The sequence below is a fragment of the Podarcis bocagei genome, assembly GCF_964188305.1.
Source record: "Podarcis bocagei genome assembly, chromosome: 8".
NCBI classification, from domain to species: Eukaryota; Metazoa; Chordata; class Lepidosauria; order Squamata; family Lacertidae; genus Podarcis; species Podarcis bocagei.
The window spans coordinates 58,048,737-58,069,977 of NC_138133.1; the positions used below are offsets into that span (position 1 = coordinate 58,048,737).

Below are 21,241 nucleotides of genomic sequence, written 5' to 3' on the forward strand. Positions count from 1 at the left end.
TCCCAACATCAGGGTCTTTTCCAGGGAGTCTTCTCTTCTCATGAGGTGGCCAAAGTATTGGAGTCTCAGCTTCAGGATCTGTCCTTCCAGTGAGCACTCAGGGCTGATTTCCTTCAGAATGGATAGGTTTGAGCTTCTTGCAGTCCATGGGACTCTCAAGAGTCTCCTCCAGCACCATAATTCAAAAGCATCAATTCTTCAGCGATCAGCCTTCTTTATGTGTTATATTAGAAAAGGACTTTTCTCTCCTATGGAATTGAAATAGATTGCTGTTTGGGGGTGCAATGGGAAGGATGCTTGAAGAGGAACAAGAGTGGGGAATCTTTTTTTCTGGTTGGGGCCACATTCTATTGAGGGCAATCTTTTGGGGGAGGGTTATGTCAGCAATGGACAGAGTATGCACCAAAAGTGGATGAGCACTCAATTTCTCTCTCTCTTTACCACCCTCTCTGCTTTCCTCCTGCTTCCTTGACAATACAGTGCTACATTGGGTTACATACACTTCAGGTTACAGACTCCGCTAACCCAGAAATAGTACCTTGGGTTAAGAACTTTGCTTCAGGATGAGAACAGAAATCGTGCTCTGGCGGCGCGGCAGCAGCGGGAGGCCCCATTAGCTAAAGTGGTGCTTCAGGTTAAGAACAGTTTCAGGTTAAGAACGGACCTCCGGAACGAATTAAGTTCTTAACCTGAGGTACCATTGTAGTATGAAATTACTAGGGTTGCCATATTTCAAGGAATAGCACAGAAAGTTGCTGAGCTTTTTTTTGGGGGGGGGGGTTAAAAATCTGGACATTTGAATAATTTCCCCCCAGAATCCACCATTGGAATCCCAGACATATCCAGGAAAATCCAGATGTATGATAACCCTAAATGAGACCAATGGATGGATGTGGGCCTTGAGGAGCAGGTTCGCAGTCTTCGCTTTAGAACTTTTAGAAGTTTTCTTTAAAAATAGAAGCATTCTGTAGTTCTGTTCTGGGATGGTGGGTTGTTTATTTCTTTTAGTGCCATCAGCACTCCAGCCAAGTAGGGGAAACAGGTGTTCATCCAGCTGGTGACTTACTGAGAAGAGAGTCTTTTTGTTCAGTATCAAATAGCAGCATGATTGGCTTCTGTCTCTGTTGCTGGCACAGGTTAATTGACATAGGAAGAAGAACTAAATGAGGAGTCATTTTCCAGTTCTTCTGTAAGAACTGTCTGAAAAAGTATGTGTTATATGCAGAAACAGAGGGAAGTGCATCAGTTCTCTCAATAGTATTTTGTATGTATATGCTTTGCATCTAACATGCATCAAAGCTATTAAACACAAATTAAGATTCTATACAAATATTTATACTGCCTGATGGGTTAGTAACACAACTGACATCCAAATGATTCAAGGAACACAGATAGGGTTTTGAATATAATATGAATATATGCCTATTTATCTAAATTTAGTCTTTAACTTTTCATTAAAAGCATTACGAGAATAAAGAAAGTAACTACATTTCCAAAGCTTTGTTGAAATAAGAGAGAGAAAAAATGTAAAAGTCAAAAATATGTACTTGGTCACAGGGGCGTAGGAAAGGGGGGGCGGGCCATCCCAGGTGCCATCATGGAGGGGGGTGACAAATTCATAGATTAGAATCATAGAGTTGGAAGAGACCACAAGGGCCATCGAGTCCAACCCCCTGCCAAGCAGGAAAATTATCAAGGAACAATTACTGCTTTACTAGGGCGGTTCATTGGGACGTGGGTTGCACTGTGGGTTAAACTACAGAGCCTAGGACTTGTCAATCAGAAGGTCGGCGGTTCAAATCCCCACGACGGGGTGAGCCCCCGTTGCTAGGTCCCTGCTCCTGCCAACCTAGCAGTTCAAAAGCACGTCAAAGTTCAAGTAGATAAGTAGGTACCACTCTGGTGGAAAGGTAAACGGCATTTCCGTGTGCTGCTCTGGTTCACCAGAAGCGGCTTAGTCATGCCAGCCACATGACCCAGAAGCTGTACTCCGGCTCCCTCGGCCAATAAAGTGAGATGAGTGCCGCAACCCCAGAGTCGTCCATGACTGGACCTAATGGTCAGGGGTCCCTTTACCTTTACCTAGGGCAGATTTTTGAAAATGCCTGCTCCAAAGGTCTTATCTTACTACACTAGGGATTATATAGCTATATATGAAATTTCATGCATATCATTTAATATCTTGACCCTCCTCCACGAAAATAGCTGTTTACTTGGCCGTTTTCCTATGTCATGAAGGCTGAAATTTCAATTCAGTGGAGCAGGGTCAATGTTTCTACTGTCTGGGGCTGATGAACATATTTGTTAGCAACATGGGGATGTAATTTGCTTCATCTGACTTTAGTTTCAGGAAAAGTTATTTTTTTTGAATGATCCATAATACCAGTAATAACCCTTTAATCAGGGGGCAGGGCATAAAAATAAGCTTCTTTGTTTTTGAAGGATGCAAATAGCATTACAATTGGGTTGTTTGTGCTCTCAGTACAATCATTTATAGTGCTATCTTTAATTGTCTTCCAAAACTGAAATTAGCTGGAAGCAGGCAGAAGAGATTAGAATAATGTGAATACTGTATCCTATAGCACAAGCTTCAGTGACTTAAAGGTAGGCTGCCACAATTTAAGGTGGGGCTTCAAAGTAATGAATATGGCACTGGTAATTTATGTAAATCTGTTGCTAAGCCCAAATGTTTATGTATTTCGGCATCTATAAATTAGTGTCAGAAATGTAGGTTAAATAAAGCAGTTGATTCTAAAAGTAAAGCTTGTTTACTTACAAACTTTTATTTAAATTAGCCCTCTAATCCTATGGTCTTTGAGAGGGCTTTCCCCCAAGGACCTCCCTCCCATTGAATCCTTCTCTGACAGCAAAAACAACACCAGCCTTGAACAGGGAGTTCTGATGTCAGATGCCCCTCTCTGCCAGTGTTGAAACTTCCATGATCCTTGCCTTGATCCTTGAAAAGTGGGATTTGTTAGGGTAGATCAGAGGGTATGTCTTTCTAGCCCCCCGGAGCTGGTGTAGTTTTAATGGAAGGGAAATTTGTAATTTTTAAAACAATGGAGGGAGAAAGAAGAGCACAAGAGTGTTGTTCCATCTTCACTGTCCTGCTGGAGAGAACCGGGCAGGCCACTAGATGAGGCAGATCAACCACAGTCAGCCCCCAGCCCCATTTTATTATTTGCTTGCTTGTTTATATGATTTATCACACACCTTCACTATGAGGTCCCAGGGTGGGTTACAACAAATAGAAAATATAATTTAGGACTGCACCCTAACATATTTGGAAAAATAAGCATTGAGCATCTACACAGGCAGATGTTTTGTAAACATGTTGAACTAATAGAGCAAGAATATTTTATGTTTTCATAAAAATTAATAATAGCGTGAAATGAACAAGGGTTACGCATTCCACCCCCTCTCAGGAACTACCATGTCCTGTTCCCCATGCCCTGACCCCCTGAAGTGGATTTTGGGGGAGGGCACTGGTCATAGAATCATAGAATCATAGAATCATAGAGTTGGAAGAGACCACAAGGGCCATCGAGTCCAACCCCCTGCCAAGCAGGAAACACCATCAGAGCACTCCTGACATATGGTTGTCAAGCCTCTGCTTAAAGACCTCCAAAGAAGGAGACTCCACCACACTCCTTGGCAGCAAATTCCACTGTCGAACAGTTCTTACTGTCAGGAAGTTCTTCCTAATGTTTAGGTGGAAGCTTCTTTCTTGTAGTTTGGATCCATTGCTCCGTGTCCGCTTCTCTGGAAGAGCAGCAGAAAACAACCTTTCTCCCTCCTCTATATGACATCCTTTTATATATTTGAACATGGCTATCATATCACCCCTTAACCTCCTCTTCTCCAGGCTAAACATGCCCAGCTCCCTTAGCCGTTCCTCATAAGGCATCGTGACTGCAAGGGGGTGGGGAGGAAAGGCCCTTCCATGATTTCCCTTCTTGTGTTTCTCAGAATACAAGCCAATAATATTATTATGTTGTAGGAGAAGGAAGCAGTCACCTACCACACTTCCACTGTATGAAAACCTCTGTTGTAGAATAAGATGGTCTCTTATAAAAACTGTGATGAAGGACAACAGGCACAAACCAGAGAGAGGGAGAGAGAAAATGTTCTGGCCACATAAGAGAAGATGATTAACAGTTAGGAAGTATGTGTCTGTATTGCACCTTTCCATCATTGATGCCCCAGGCACCTCTCATAAATTGATAGGGCTCCTGTAAGCTCTTCCACATTTGTCATGCTGCTAAAGCTATCTACTTATTCTGTCTTGTTCCTAATTTATGATATAGTATACATCTTAACTGTCTTAGAAGATAAGTATGGTATATATCATAAAAGGCATACAGAGATATGAAAAATATGCTCTTTAGGATTCCAGCGACATTGCTGGTTTAAATATCAACTGTGTCCCTAGTACGGTTATCTAGACCATCAATTTCAGATATTGGTTGATTTCAATATTCAGCATCTGGCTGTCAGTGTTCCTACCTGATGTTGTAAAGTCATGCAAACAGAGGCCATGTTTGTACTGCACAAATGCATATCTTCTGTTGGTGCCTCATAGCAGATGTCTGCTCTGTGTGAGCACCTGTTGTGAGCACTTTTGTGGCTGACTAGGCCAAGTGTGAGGAACCTTCTTCAGCCTAAGGGTCTCATAAGTTAAAATTCTACCTTTGTTAAGTAGCTTACTTTCTATACTCTGTTCAGCAAGCAAGAGTCAGAGATCAAGGGCATATTCCAGCCAAGTTAAAACACTCAAGGAGGCAGTGAAATAAAACCACTGAGATGTGTGGCTTGGAGAGAGCCCCATGGTCCAGGGATGTGTTTGGTTTGCTGGCCTGAAGTTCCTCACCCCTGACTAGGCTGTCCCTTACAACATATATACATAGTTTGGCTTCTGTTTTCCTACTTTTTTCCACATCATGCATAAAATACTTGGAGGTGAGACTTGAACAATTGTGTGTCGTTGTCCCCCACTCAAGGGTGTGTGATTATGAAACTGTTGTCTGGAAGCCTGGGACACCAGGGTAACAAAAGAGTAATGAGATTGTGGAAGCTACCGCAACCATTGCTGCCTAGCCACAACTGGATAAGAAAACGGTCCGTATGCTTAACGTTCTAATACAAGTCATGTTTATTTGGGAGAAAATCTCACTTGGTGCTTATGCTATGGAAAAAGTGTCTGTACGTGACTGAGGGTAGCTTCAGCCTTCCATTTATCACATTACAGTTCATTACCCCCCCTTTTAATACATGGTTTCCCCCTATTACCATGTTTTGCCAATAAATTATTATATTCGTGTTTGAAACACTCTTGAGACATGCATTTGTATTCTTCAGTTCTCATCTTGTTAACTTTACTGTAATCAGTGGCGTAGTGTGCCACCTTCTCAGTTCACTTTGTACTACTGACAGCAATAATATAATTTGATATTGCTGTCGGTAGTACAAAGTGAATTATAATAATATGTTTTATTTATTTTTTAAACATATTTTTGCTGCTATAGACTAACATGGTTATTTACTTATTTACTTACAGTGGTACCTCGGGTTACATACGCTTCAGGTTACATATGCTTCAGGTTACAGACTCTGCTAACCCAGAAATAGTGCTTCAGGTTAAGAACTTTGCTTCAGGATGAGAACAGAAATCGTGCTCCGGTGGCGCAGCAGCAGGAGGCCCCATTAGCTAAAGTGGTGCTTCGGGTTAAGAACAGTTTCAGGTTAAGTACAGTGGTGCCTCGCAAGACGAAAAGAATCCGTTCTGTGATTCTCTTCGTCTAGCGGTTTTTCCGTCTTGCGAAGCAAGCCCATTGAAGGATTAGCGGATTAGCGCTATTAGCGGCTTTTAGTGGCTTATCTGCTGATTGGATCAGCTGATAAGCTGCTTAGCGGCTTAGAAAAGGGGGGGGGGAGAAGGAAAAAAAACCAGCAGGAACTCGCAAGACATTGTCGTCTTGCGAAGCAAGCCCATAGGAAATTCGTTTTGCGAAGCACCTCCAATACGGAAAACTCTTTCGTCTAGCGAGTTTTCCGTCTTGCGAGGCATTCGTCTTGCGGGGCACCACTGTACGGACCTCTGGAATGAATTAAGTACTTAACCCGAGGTACCACTGTACTGTATTTTTATCCCATGTTTTTATCCAAGCAGCTCAAGGTAGTATACCTTTTCCCTCCCTTTTCATTTAATCCCCAGAACAACCCTGTGAGGTAGGTTAGGCTGAGAGGCAGTGATTAACCCAAGGCCACCCAGTGAACCTCATGGCCAAGTGGGATTTTGAACCCTGGTCTCCCAGGCCCTAGTCTGACACTCTAGCCACTAAACGACACTGGATCTCAAAACAATACTTCTTTGCCTTAAAGCTTTTCAGTGCCTGGGCAGTTTCTTTATCTTTATTTTTCTCCCTCTCTCAAGGCATTCCTTCACAGAATAATGCAATGGGCTTTTTCCAAGATTGATAAAAATGTTACGGAAGAAACAGTTAAGGTTAGTTGTTATTTACTCTCATTTTATTTATTGTACTTTATTTCTATTCGCTCATTCATTCATTCTCTGGGCTTCTTGTTTACAGACATTGTTCTCAAACATTGAAGATATTCTTGAAGCGCACAAGGACTTCCTGTCTAGTATTGAAGAATGTCTAAATCCTGAACCCAATGCCCAACAAGAAGTGGGAGCCTGCTTTCTTCACTTTGTATGTCAACTTTAATAATATAAGCTTCATATTTAATTGATTTTCTCTTCCTCAGCTCAGCTTAAAAAAAGAATTCTGGCATGGTAGCTCATGTACACTTCACACTGAGGACAAAAACAGACTTGATTGCATAATTAAAGGTCTTTTCAGGACACTTGGAAGCCAGAGTCACAGCGAAAAAGGAAAGCCTTACAGTTTCAGTGTTCATTTTGTAGATAGCACGACGCACTGCGTTTCCCCCCATCAAGGTACCCTTTAGCATACACTGCTGGAGTCAGTTATAATGATTTACCACATTAAAAAAAAATAGATTAAAACTTTTTCAGTCAGGTGCAAAAAGCATTTTACATGTGCTTACATGTGCAAAAAGCACATTTACTGTGGAAATGAGTGGCAGTCTGTGCGATGCATTCTTTGGCATGAAGTGTTACCTTGTAATTCTGCCAAAAATGCAGTTTTGCAGTTACATCTAGTATTCACGGTGCACTGGGTTTAGAATCAGTGAGAGAGCACAAAAACTACTTGAACTGAACTATGAAGCTGACACTTAAATGGAAATGAGTACTAGTTCTTCCTCTCTGGTTTTGTCTGTGGTTAGTTTTCCAGTATTGGGCGTAATGTGTTTGTATTTTATAGTTTTATTTACTTACTTATCTAATTGAGTTCAGTTATCTGTTTTATATATGTTACTTAAGCCTTTTAAAAAATGTTTAATCAAAAAGTTAAAAAGCAAACCTGGGGACGAAATGACTAATATAAAATTGCCCCCCACAGAAAGACAAATTTCGGATCTATGATGAATACTGTAGTAACCATGAGAAGGCACAAAAACTTCTGCTTGAGCTTAACAAAATAAGAACAGTACGGGCTTTTCTACTGGTAAGCTAATATTTATTTGTATTCTGTATCTAAGTCTTTTGTTTAAACTGATAAATTGATAAGTTATTGTCAAAAGCGAAATATTTGCCTGTTTTAAGGGCAGAAAGAATCAAAGAGCCCTGGTAGGTCAGACCAAAGGTCCATTTTGTCACCAACCAGGTGACTCCAATAAAGTTCATGGAAACAATCAACCCCTCCTGCCCTGGCATTTTTCTCCATCATCTAGTATTTGTAGACTGCCTTTGGACGTCAGCATCACCACCTTAGTATTAATAACATATCTACACTTTAACTCAAAGATTCTGAGGGTGATATACATTTCATAAAATCCAGGAGCATAATCCGGGAGCATAATATTGACAATGGAGAAGTTAATTCCAAAAGAATTAAGTGTTTCAATTCCTTTCTAGAACTGCATGTTGTTAGGAGGACGGAAGAATACTGATGTACCATTGGAAGGTTATTTAGTAACACCAATCCAGAGAATATGCAAGTATCCACTTCTTCTGAAGGTATGCCTTTTTGTTGCTTAGTGAAACTGAAAACATATTCTTTGTTAAATTCTGTTTGATGTTCAGTAATGACAATCCCTTTCCTGAAGCAAATGAGACTTATCATTTCACATTTCCCCCTATTCTGCTTGATAGAAGTTTACTTTTGGATCTGATCCATTTTTCCATGTTATGCCTGCAGAATCCTTTAGGTGAAGGGATATAAAGAACAAGTGTGAAACTCTAGCAGGCAAGCAACATTGGGATCATTCTAGCAGTTCGCATCTTTGTCCCTAACTGGGGGAATGTTGGAGAGAGTAGTGCCGCTGCGAGGAACTGCTTTGTGACTGACAGGTTCCGTGCTTGGACTGGGAGAGTTGACAACATCTGTGACAGATTGGCTGTGGCTGATGAAGGTTGAAGTCCCAAATATCTGGAGGGTACCAGATTAGAGAAGACTGCTCAGGAGAAACCCTACTTCCTTCCTCTCTCATGCATATCTACTGCTGGATGCCGTGTAGTTCCCTCCCATTGTTTGCCAGGAGCTTGTCTCCATTCCCTGCTTCTATCAGCATCTCTGAAGGATGGGGCTAGCATCTCCCTTTTTCCATGCTGCATATTTGTGGCACCTCTGAAATCCCTATCCTGCAGTATGCTATGGACTGGTGTGTGCTACTTAGTCCAGGAAAGGAGTTGGGGAAGTCCCATGAGAGAATTGAATGGAAGAATTAAGCATAGATTTAATAAAAGAGGGTACTAATGCCTAATATTTAGTTTTAGTATCTCTATCAGTTTGATTGGAGTCAGTGAGGCTTGCTCCCAAGTGTGTATGACACTACAGCTTGTCTCCTATAATAGGAACATAGGAATCTGCCTTATGGTGAGTCAGACCATTGGCCCATCTAGTCAACGATTGGCAGCAGCTCCCCAGAGTTTTATGCAGGGACCTTTCCCATCCCTAACAGGAGATGATGAGGACTAAACCTGGGATCTTCTATGTGCAAAACAGATGTTCTGCCACTGAGCTGTGGTTCTTCCCCAACAGTGAAATGATGAGCAGTGAAAGTGCGGGAATTGGTTTTCATTAGTGTGAAAGTGCAGGGATTAATTGTTTTCTTTTACTGTTCTTTTTTAAAGGAGTTGATAAAGCGCACTCCCAAAAAACACAGTGACTACGCAGCCTTAATGGAAGCTCTCCAAGCCATGAAAGCTGTCTGCTCCAACATAAACGAGGCCAAGAGACAGATGGAAAAATTAGAGGTTTTAGAAGAATGGCAGTCTCACATTGAAGGATGGGAGGTAATGTCACAATTTTTGTCATTTTATCAGATGTGGGAGGCATTTAGATGTCTGCACATGGTGCCTGATTTATATTCAGCTTGGTACATTATGTGACATATTGGGAACAGTCCATAACTCACAATTAGAATAAAATGCTTTGTCCCTTTTCTTGATAGTAGGAATAATATTATACTTGTGAACTGGGTGAGTTCTAGTCTGTAGGATTAATAACAGAAATTTGGGGATTGGGCAAGGCAGCAGGAGGGTCTCTGTTGACTATTGCCCCCAAACCATTGCGGGAGACACCACCTATATTTTCAGTGGGTGAGGCAGAGGGTGGGATTAAGATGAGATTCCCTTTCACTACCCTGTCTCTTTCAGGACAAGTGGGGAAACGTGTGTTATGGTAGGGAAACACGTGTAAGGGAGCATCCTGATTCTGTCTCCACCCCCCTTCGCATTATGATTACTACTATGTCTCAACTTCTTTCTCTTATCTGTCAATGGAACACTCTGGGTGGATGCTTGAATTTCAGGAGAATGAGGGGGGTCCCTTACCTTTAGCCACAATAGCTATGTTCCCCCTCCATTGATGGAGGTGGTATGTCTCTGAATATGGATTACTGTGAATCATGAGTGGGGAGACTGTTTTTGTGCTCACGTCCTGCTTGTGGTCTTCTCGTAGGCACCTGGTTGGTAGGCCACTGTGAGACTATGGGCTAGATGAGCCTTTAGCCTGATGCAGCAGGGCTTTTATTAGTATATTCTTAATGCATGGTTTAGAGGGCATGATTTAGCTGAAGTTGAGAGGGTTGGGATGAGGTATCAGAAGATGGGTTGTGGATTTCATTATGGATTCTCTGCCTTTTCCTTTATAGCATGAGCCCTGCTGTACAATACGGGTACTGGATGGTTGGTGACAAATGCAGTCACTCAATACTTTCTTTTTTCCGTCCCTTGATAAGGTTTAGTCACAGAAAGCATGTGATGTGATACCAAGGCACTGAGGAAAAAGAGTGTGGTTAGGAAAACTCACATCGCTGTTGTGAACTGAGATTTACTTGATGTTACTGCTTTTGGCAGTAGCCAAGTATTCACGGTATAATCTATTTCTACCTTTATTCCTGTGTTACTATGTTCAAATCAAAACACATATTAGTTATTATGGGGCAACCAGCCTCATATTACCAACATAAGTCAAATTAGTGCAAGATGGGGTAAGAGTAAGCTGTCTTGCCAGGCTTAGTGAGGTCAGTTTCCCTTACCTTGGAAGGAAAATGGGTAATCAAACCTGTTGTTCAACCTCAAGTCTACCTGAGAAGCTCAGTGTGCAAAGAGCTTTGAGCTGGTTGCTTCAGCTCAGAGTAGCTTCCTATGTTTTGTACCAGTAACATAATGTTGGATAATAGTTTTTCAGTAAGGTGATGTCACATCCAGCCCTATATTAGTAATCAGATTTGAAGGTATGTTTTAGTTACAAGTTAATACTCAGTAAAGGAAGACTTTTTCTTCATATGATAGTTTTCCACTTCAAACTCTCTGAATTTAAATGGTTTCTGCAAAAGCTAGCCAGTTTTTGGAGGCTTCTTTGCAACAAATTTTTCTACACTGCAAGAGCTGGTTTAATTAACTAAACATCTGGTTTGCTACAATGCTTAAGAACAGAGAAGCACACTTGTTAGAGATTTTCTGTCAGAAGAAAATGTTTAGCACATTGCTTAGCTGGGAAGAGGACTATTTTTAGCATCTGATGGAGGATCAAAGCATGACTTGCATTCCTACACTAAAGTTTCATAAACTAATCTTGTGTTGCTGACAATTAAAAAAATTGTGGGAATACAGACTTTTTTTAAAAAAAGAATATAGTCTTTAAAAATTCAATTAATTTTATTTTTAAAATCATAGTACAATTCTAATTTCAATATCCTCATCAAAGTACAGCTTGTCTGAGATGATGTTCATATAGCAGGATCTCAGCTGTTAGAAAAATATGTAGTAACGTTTTTGGATTCACAAGAGAAGAAACCCCTGATACTGTATGGAGTAACTCAAACACAATTGTTTTCTAGCCGGCAAGCTAATTAGATAATATGTTGTATTCTGTTACAAACAGTTATTTTTATTGATAGGTTTCAGATCATGGATATCTTGTTTTTGATCTGTAGTTACATCTCAAAGGACACAGTAGCATGAATCATTTCCATGGTATTTGATGGTCCATCTTAGGCACATATAACAAAGTGCAAATAACTAGCTGCGAAAGCACATTATTTTATTGGTTTTTTTATCTATTCTTTAGAGTGCCTTTTAAAGAAATTATTTTGGTCAGCCAATCAATTAATAATGTTAGATGTCATTATGCTAGATGTTATAGTTCCTAATTTAGCATTGTTCTGACTTGTACAAATGGCTTAGCTATACATTCTGAACCACGCATAATTACTAACATTCTAGCCCTCAGCTTATTTTACCTTAAAGCAGGTTCCGTTAATAGCGTTCATGCTTATAGCCAAGGAAATATGTTTAGGGGTGCAGTACAAGTTTTCATGTTCCCAAAGTAGAATGGTGTGCAGGAATTTAGGATGGCGCTGTAGTCTAAACCACTGAGCCTAGGGCTTGCCAATTGGAAGGTCGGCGGTTCAAATCCCCATGATGGGGTGAGCTCCTGTTGCTCAGTCCCAGCTCCTGCTAACCTAGCAGTTTGAAAGCACGTCAAAGTGCAAGTAGATAAATAGGTACCTCTCCAGCGGGAAGGTAAATGGTGTTTCCGTGCACTGCTCTAGTTTTGCCAGAAGTGGCTAAGTCATGCTGGTCACATGACCCGGAAAAACTGTCTGCAGACAAACGTCAGCTCCCTCGGCCAGTAAAGCAAGAAGAGGGCTACAACCCCAGAGTCGTTCGCGACTGGACTTAACTGTCAGGGGTCCTTTACCTTTTTAAGGCTATCAATGGCTACTAGTAATAATGGATATAAGCTATCAATTGCTGGGGAACAGTGGGAAATTGCTGCAGCCTACATGTCCTTCTTGTGAGAAAGACACTTTTGCTTGAGACCACTGAGAGCAGCTGCCACTCAAGAGCAAATAACCTGACATCATATACTTACTTAGTTAATTTTATATCTTACCCTTCCTCCCAAAGGATCCCAGGGCAGCAATCTTCTTATGTATGAGAACAGTTTAAGGGGAAACGCAATACTGAAAGCCGGTCATTAGATTTAGAGGGAAGCAAAATTCTTCAACCAAGATCTGGTAGCACTCTGGAAGAGTTCTGGCCAAAAACCATTGCCCCCCCCCCAATACTTGCAATAAAGTGTGTTATTTTGCTTTCTTCATTAAAATCTGCAGGTTAGGTTTTTTTTCTTGCAAAAAAACACTTTTTTGATGAAATATGTAGAAAAAACACCAGAGTAGTTTACAAAAATATAAAACAATGACATTATCACTAAAGAATTTACACCATAATTTAAAACGTACATAAAGTTAAAACCACAATAGAATAGACTAAAACAAATTAAAACTCATATAAGCTTTCTAAATATCTGGGTCGGCTTGTCTAAATAAGAATGTTTTCAGCAGACCCTGAAAAGAGTACAGTGAAGGCGCCTGCCTCATATCAATAGGCAGGGAATTCCGAAGTTCTTACATATGCAGTGTGTTATGTGGCACCTGTAAAAGTGCCAATTCCGCTGATTGAAGCAGTCAAGTGGGCAAATATGGGGTAAGGCAATCTTGTAGGTAAACCGGTCCCAAATTTTATATATCTTGGTTTTGCCAGTCTTTACCAGCCTTTAGGATCCAATCAATTTTTAAAAATGTGTTTCTTGGGTAGGGATCTAACATCACAGACACGTGCACAGAAATGCTGATGTATGGAGTTTTGCTGAAAATATCTGCAGGAAATATTCAGGAACGGGTGTTTTTTCTTTTTGACAACCTTCTGGTCTACTGCAAAAGAAAACACAGGTAAGAAACACGCACTGAAGACTGACTCCATAAAACAAAATGATGTCGATTTTAATGTTAAAAATATTTCTAATATTTTGATTTAGCTACTTTAATGTTAATATATGCATTAATTTTTTTAAATTATACACTCTGTAGAATACAAAGCAACTACACTTAAAGATTTTGGGGGAAAACAATAGGTCTGCAAGGTATCCTTCTTGCCTGTCTTTTCAAACTTAATTTTATTATAATTTTTTTTTTATCACAGCATACAGAAATGGACAGTAGCCCTCAAAAAAAGTTTTGTTGCATCTGTAATATAATTAATTGGTAATAATGATTAATAGTTGTGATGATTCTGGAGTAAAAATAGCAAAGTCAATGTCTGAACATTGCTCTTTCTCCCCTACTCTCACCATAAGACGACTGAAGAACAGCAAAGCATCAACAGAAGGCCACCGTTATCTCTTCCGGGGCAGAATAAACACAGAGGTGATGGAAGTCGAGAATGTAGATGATGGCACCGGTATGTGCATCTGAACCAAGGAGATAATCTAAAATGGTTGTTGTGACTAAATATAAATGCATCTTCTTTTTGAGCTATTCTGTTGGTTTTGCATTTCTTTATATTTGCAATAATCTATATAGGTTTAATATTCATGCAGTAATCTGGCAGTAGTTAGCAGAAATTAAATAAAGATTATAAGAATAAGAAGAGTTAAACAAAGGCACATAGTCTATTTTATGAGCTGCTGTGCTGAGCCAGTATAGCTTTGTGGTGACAAAATTAGTTAGTGGTAGTACACTCTGAGGAGAAAACATTCATTAAGCATTCAATGGGGCACTTAGCTGTTTCAGACCTCATAAAGTCTTTTTTATTATTTAAACTGTCCATCAATAGGTGTTTCGTAGCATTGGGAAACCACATCAGTAGCCCAGATCTGCCTGCGCTGTTGAATACTATGTCTGCATCATAAGCAAGATGATGAGGAATTGCAACAAAATCAGAATTTTATGCCATACTTTGCATATTTGGACAGTATATCTTGCCTCAGTGGACATGTTCCTCTAAAAGACAGAAGCTGCTCATCAATTGCAACGTTCTTATATGCCAAGATTCATTGTGTCTTTGGGTTGTATCCAACATGGCTTCTATTGAACTTAATGGACAATGACTAACACTAATTTCAATGTGTCTGCTCTAGCTTAGTTGGATCCAACCCTTGATAAATGTATTTCACATTTCACTCTCAGGGAGAACCTTATCTCCCACGATGATTGTTTGGTGTTGAGGTAGATAATAAAATCTGAGGACTCTATTGATTTTTTTAAAGGAGGGCAGTGTGTGTGCTGGTAGTGTTGAGGGTAATTTTCCTGTCTCAGGGTGGGATCAGAAAATACTTTGTATGGGCCAGAGGGTTTACTTGCTAAGCATTCATGCACATCCTCCAAAGTTTCCTTTGTGTTACCTTTTTCTAGCTGATTATCACAGCAGTGGTCACATAGTTCTCAATGGTTGGAAGATACACAACACAGCAAAGAATAAATGGTTTGTGTGTATGGCTAAAACACCCGAAGAAAAGCAGGAATGGCTGGAAGCTATTCTGAAAGAAAGAGAAAGGAGAAAAGGTGAGAGCATAAATGTCAAATTGTGGGTTATTTCTAGGCAATATCACACTTGGAGGAAATTGGCTTTGTGCCTGCTATCTGAGGATTTCCTCAGCCTGAGCCAAGAAGAATTCAACCCCCATTATTTCTTTCATGCCTTAATTGACACACTTTATTCTGCTTCCTTTGGGGATCTGAGTTGGCATTCTTACAAAAAAATATGTTGGAGATTCCTTTCTTCCATTCACCATTCATGTTGCCCCCTGCCTATTTATACAACAATAGGAGATAGAAGAGGAATAGGCATTCATGAGATGATGGGGCAACGCAGCATGGGAGGAGGGTGGATATAGAAGACTACTTGAAGGCTCTTTCTCAACTTGTAAAGCTTGGAGTATTTTGTCTCAAAACTGAAAAAAAATAAAATAAAATCTAGTCCTCCAAATTTTTGAATGGTTTCCAAATACATCAGCATTTGCCACCGTATAAAAATGGCTTCTTAAGCAGCAATCAGTAGGTGCCTGGACACACAACAATTATAGGAGCCACAGAAATGCTTGAATAGGAAGTTGTTGAATTTTATCAGCGAATTCCGCCTACAAAGTCCTGGGGAACCATGATTTCCCTGCAGTTGAGGTGCCCCCATAATGAAAGGTGTTTGGATCATCCATCAATGGCAACATTAGGTGAAGGAATGTGTTTTGGGTCTCCCATGAAGCTTGTGTGAGTACTGTGGTTTTAATGCACAAAGAAGCCACTGTATAGAAAGGAGTCAAGGCACAGTAGAAAGTATAGCCAAAGGCTTTGGCAAAAACAAGACAGTAAGAGCAGGATAATCTATCACATCAGTTCTCAAGACAGAAGCTTTTGAAACATCTCTCAAATAATTCTTATATTTACAACCTTTATTTTTTTTCTGCCATCTCCTGCTAACTATAACTGAAACATCTGTGTAAACACCTCTTTTACAAAGCAGGATGCCTTAATTGCAAGCAGAATTGCCGATGATTCATGAACAGCACAGTTTGCAAAAATTCAAATGCTTTTGCTAAAAGTAGCAGTAAACAGCATTCCATTCAATGTGAATAAAGAGAAATTTTAATTCTTTTGTTTGCTTCCTATGACAGCATTGACCAAAATTCTGCTCACTTTCCTGGATGCAAACGAATTGAAAAGTTTGCACATGGATAGCTGGAAAGGAAATTCAGCTGACTTTCTGAAGTAGAGATCTTGTGATCTTAAATGCTGTTTCTTGAAAAAAGAAAGGGAGATGAGGGGAAGGCATATGATCTCTCATCTCCCCGCCCCTGTGATTTTTAAGTGATGAGGATGTCATTTTCCTAATTTTCTCCCTTTTAACTTTCAGTCCTTTGCGGATATTTAATGCTTACTTTTGATTAGCCAGTAACCTTAAAGAATAATTACATTTAAAAAATTAAATGGTGTTTTATGTTTTAACACGTACCCCTTTATTTTATGATGTGGCTGTATAGAAATACTTTTATAAATAAATAAATAATGTCTGCTTCTATCTGGTTTAAAATTTCTCCTGCTTGTATTTATTACTCAGCTGTATTAAGAACCAAGTGCCACTTCCTTGCAGAGTTATTCCACTTGGAATGTAAGCTGAGCTTCTGACATGTTCAAATCAGGAAGGAGCTCGGGGAACATGTTGTCTCCCCATGGTATCTGAGTAGTCAGTAAAACTATCAGGCATCCTGGAAACCACATGACCCAGGTCTCCTGGCACTGCTAAGGGTATATTTAACAGCATCCCAGGTGCAAAGAAACCTGGAACATGCTCTGTCCACATCCCTACTAATTACCCAGGTGCACTAGAAAACTAAATGTCTCATGATCCCTGCAGTCTGAAATTCTGCCTTTTCAGTATTCTAGGCATTAGGGAACAAAGGAGACCTGGTTGTTCATGGTGCTGCTGCCACTGACAAATGAATTTGGGATGAAGGAAATGGGTGACAGCTCACGGGTGAGGCATTCTGGGTAAATGTTTGGGCCCTTTTTGCTCCCAGTTATGCCGTTGGGCATGTGACACAATTTCCAAGTTTTGGAATTTAAAAACTGTGGAGAATTAAATCTATATTTAACAGATTTATACTGTATTTGTTTTTCAAGAAAAAATGTATTAGTGGAGCCTAATTCTGAACTGAGCTGAGGAGAGTTCACCCATTGCTGCCACTGAGTAGCCTCACCTTTGAAGGGTCCTATCCTTATAATTGGCACTCATGATGCAAACAGTTTATAAGTACAGGCAAATTCAACCAATAATACAGGGTGATTCGTAATGAAGTATACCGTTTCAATGCATTATAAAAAGAAGAAGAATGTAATATATCTTACGTTAAGTGTAACAGAATTGTAGGGGAATGTTTAAAGTTTTTTTAGAAACAGTCCCAGATGTTCTTTGTCACACGACACACATTGAACCGCTAATCCATTTTTGCCCAAACGTGACTCACCCTACGCATCGATTTTCCCAGGCTTCGTTGAATGGTGGTGCAAACACTACTGACGACGACTTCTGATACACACGACCATCTAGGAGTTCTAAGTTTGCACAATCATGCCTACCGTAGATACATTTTCTACGATTGAAAATGCCATCGCACAACAGTTACAGATTCCGTTTTGCTCAGTTCGAGAACACAAAATGCCTTCTCACTGCAGACGCAGCCATTTTGCCTCACTAGTCATGTGACACATGCGCTATCACCTACATCACTTCCCTCAGTAGCGGAACAAAAACTTTATGAGTACATCTACCTCACGGTTTGCAGTTGTGGTCTGTGTTGTTGCCTATTACTGTCTTACAGCACCAGGAAACTGTATACTTCATTATGAATCACCCTGTATTAATGCCCTGCAACACAGAGCAGTAGGTTTTGATGGTGTGGTGATGTTTACCTGATCCCCTGTCACTGATGGCATACTGGGAGGATGACAAGTGATGCAGCTGGGAAGTTGGCATGGTGCAAACACACAAGCAGGAGCACTAGCTTGGCTGCACTGGAGTGTTTGCCCTGTACTGACCTCTTCACTGCTTTGCTTTTCCCCATTGCCCTTGCAGTATGCCACAGTGACACAGTGTTGGGAGGTCAGCTAAGCAGTGCTGTCTCACCAACTGCTACTGGTTCAAAGTGGCTGGCCAAGGCATTCTTTATAAAAGATTGTTACCTTCTAGGATCTGGTCCAGCTCTGGAACACTTCTCTGTGTATGTTAGACCTCAAGGTTGAGGAGTGGTGAGGGAGGTGTAATTCCATGGCTCTGTACATTTACTTTTTCCTTTCTTTAGGGCACTATCTGACTAAACAGTTCCACTAGTGCAAGGACTTTTAGATGTGCAATGGAAATTCCCTGCCCTCTCTTCTGCTTGACCCCACATGACCCCTAAATCTGTTTTGGGGCTTCTCCCAACCCTCCAGAGCAGATTCAGGGCTTGTGCAGGGAGAGGAGGGTGGAGAATTTCCATTGCACAGCTAAAAGTCCTTGCAGTAGCAGAAAGTCAAGAAATATAGTAGCTAGGTTGTAGTTTGCAAAGGCGATTCTTCTGTAACAGAAGCTGATACCAGGTTTTGTTTGTACTGCTTTTATTTGATTATGAACTTCTGACCCTTCCCTCATTATCTAATTTTGACAAGCTGGTACTGTAGCTATTTTCTGGTTTTTCTGGCGAACCTGCAGGTAGACTGGTACTCAGCCCTTTTGGGCTTTTAGAATCACTGTGAGATGAGTTCACTGTTGAATGGTGATGACTGAAAAGACTGTAGCCATTATTGCATTTGGCAGGGATCTTGCCCAGATCAGCTGTCTGAGATCTGAATACCAGTGGCTGGAAACCACAGGAGGGCAGAAGCTCAGCTCCTGCTTATGTGCTTCTCACAGGAATCTGGCTCACCACTGTGATAATAGGATGCTGGACTTGATCGGCTGTTGGCTTGGTCCAGCAGGCTCTTCTTACTTTGTTATGAAGTCTTTATAACTGGCCTAATAGAATCTCTTGGGCATTGCGGTGTCTCTTTTTATATATACAAAAATTGATTGCATATATTACTTTGTTGGAAATGGTTCAAATGCCACTCTCAATAACATTACCATTCCAGTTTTGTTATAAAAGCCAAAGAACTTATATATTTATCTTATAACTAAGATGTATATTTGTATCTGATAAATCCACAGTTACAAAAACCTGGAAACATTTCAAATAAAAGAATAACTTTGTTTTGTTTTTCAGGACTAAAACTAGGTGTGGAACAAGATACTTGGATGATGATCTCTGAACAAGGAGAAAAACTTTACAAAATGATGTGCAGACAAGGAAATTTGATCAAAGACCGGAAGAGAAAATTAACCACTTTCCCAAAATGCTTTCTTGGAAGGTATGTGTTTCTATTTCTATTTTGGATTTCACTTTGTTTTAGCTAGTCTTTGCCATTCTAGTTAGTTAAGAACAAATCAAGAGGGCTATATCTATGAAACATGGATTCCTATGTTAGCTAACCCAATTGTTCTTAAATGATTATGTAAGTCAGCAGACATGATAGTTCTTTAAGATAGAATATTTATGAGACAAATTAGTACAATTTGTGTATGTAAATGCCCACCTGTTGCCTCCCAAATACTGAAGTTGAAATCACCATGTTATTTCATACACCCAAAATAATGGATTCTTCAGTTGAGATTCTTGCATTGCAGGGGGTGGACTAGATGTCTCTCAGGATCCCTTCCAACTCTACAGCTCTATGACAATTGCCCTTGCTCCTGTGCCGATGTCCTGCTTGCGCACTTCCCATAACTATCTGGTTGGCCAATGGAGAACAGGATAAAACTTAAATTAGACTAAAATTTAGTCTAATCCAGCAGGCAGCAGGAAGAACAACAAAAACTGACAGGAGCTCTTCTTTCAGCCTCCCAGATTTTTGCTGAAGGTGCCAGGCTGAAGTTTCTCTAGGCAGGTCTCAAGGGCTAGGAGCAAAGAGCATTTCAAGTTGAGATTACCTGTTTATTAAGCACTAATCCTGATTTGTCTGCAGGCAGATTAGATGACACTGGCTACTTAATAAGCACTCACTCCGATTCATTTGCAGGGAAGCTAGACAACATAGAAATTTCTTTTAATAATAATAATAATAATAATAATAATAATAATAATAATAAAATTTATTTATATCCCGCCCTCCCCAGGCGAACCGGGCTCAGGGCGGCTAACAACAATAAAACAGTACAAAAGTACAACACACTCTAAAACCATTCATTATAAAATTAAACCAAGGTTGATGGCACCCTCTTAATAATTAACATAAGTTTAATGTACTTACTTTTACATTAACTGTGTAAAAGAAAGTGCTATCCCACAATTTCCACTTAAGTTTGTGTCCCTATCCTTGTTTCAAAAAGTTCAATCTTTTGAGGAAGTGGGTTTGTTGTTCAAGAACTCCATATAAGCTTTAATTGCATGGTCTGAATTTGCAGGTATGTGGTAGAATCCCATCTGAAAACAGTGATAGTTTGGAAGCCCCAAAACGTGCAACTAGAGATTTATTTGGAAGGCTGACCCTCTAAAATTTAGAGTCTAGAAGATGCATAAAAGACAGGCATTAACCAAATACAGTCACCAACTACATGGCTTTAGCACATTACTTGGAGGTGCCTAAACTTCATTTGACCAGAGGAAGAATTCAGTAAACATGAATTTGAAGCAATTACCTGCTCTGCACCTCCCTGACTGAAGTGTGGATCAGATGTGGGTTCAGTTTAGAATCTACACTCTGTCTCAATTCCACAGTTATGTGGCTGAGTGTGCTGGAGTCTCTTAAAAATAGTTATGATTATGTGGCTGTACGCTGGCTCTCTTCTTTTTTACATTCCTAACAGCAGGTCTGAAGTAGCTGGTATGTGCATTGCTGCACTTATAGCCTTCACTTTCCCTGAAGCGACATATACTGATGACATGACTCTCAAGGAAATTGTATGGGGCGTGAGGGCAGCCATGTTTTTTTCTCTGTATAATCTCCCCTGGATTTGTGGCATGTTATCAATATACATTGCTCCAGGGAACTGAAGGCTATTTCTGTGCAGCAATGCACACACTAGATGCTTCAGCTGGCGGCAGCTCTGAAAGTGAAAGAGTCAGGTCTTGGTTACTTCATAAGTATCTTTTAGGAGGCTCCATACTGGACCCTGCTCCTGCTTAGCTTTGCAAATGTGCTAGCAGTTTTATTGCTGCACCAAGAATTTAACAATCAAAACAAAAACAGCATAAAATGACAAACTGAAAGACAGCAAACTACACAAGTTAATGAGATA

The 21,241-nt window shown here is 40.2% G+C and overlaps 1 protein-coding gene and 1 long non-coding RNA gene across 6 annotated transcripts in view; one reads left to right on the plus strand and one right to left on the minus strand.

Moving 5' to 3' along the window:
• Positions 1–21,241, plus strand: part of PREX2 (phosphatidylinositol-3,4,5-trisphosphate dependent Rac exchange factor 2) — a 110,807-nt gene that overhangs the window by 35,302 nt on the left and 54,264 nt on the right. For all 4 annotated transcript variants that reach the window (XM_081204332.1, XM_081204333.1, XM_081204330.1 and 1 more), the window contains exons 2-10: positions 6,434–6,505; positions 6,591–6,713; positions 7,488–7,592; positions 8,003–8,104; positions 9,221–9,382; positions 13,196–13,329; positions 13,734–13,837; positions 14,791–14,940; positions 19,170–19,314. In XM_081204332.1, the coding sequence (XP_081060458.1) occupies positions 6,434–6,505; positions 6,591–6,713; positions 7,488–7,592; positions 8,003–8,104; positions 9,221–9,382; positions 13,196–13,329; positions 13,734–13,837; positions 14,791–14,940; positions 19,170–19,314 (1,097 nt within the window). The remainder of the gene's footprint in view (positions 1–6,433; positions 6,506–6,590; positions 6,714–7,487; positions 7,593–8,002; positions 8,105–9,220; positions 9,383–13,195; positions 13,330–13,733; positions 13,838–14,790; positions 14,941–19,169; positions 19,315–21,241) is intronic.
• LOC308593118 overlaps positions 13,207–21,241 on the minus strand; it is an 83,026-nt gene continuing 74,991 nt past the window's right edge. The window contains exons 4-5 of one of the 2 annotated variants that reach the window (XR_014010744.1): positions 14,781–14,915; positions 13,207–13,311 (exon numbers count right to left, since the gene is read on the minus strand). This is a non-coding gene — a long non-coding RNA (uncharacterized lncRNA). Of the gene's footprint in view, positions 13,312–13,735; positions 13,848–14,780; positions 14,916–21,241 lie in introns of those variants that run through there. The other variant, XR_014010745.1, reaches the window with a different exon arrangement.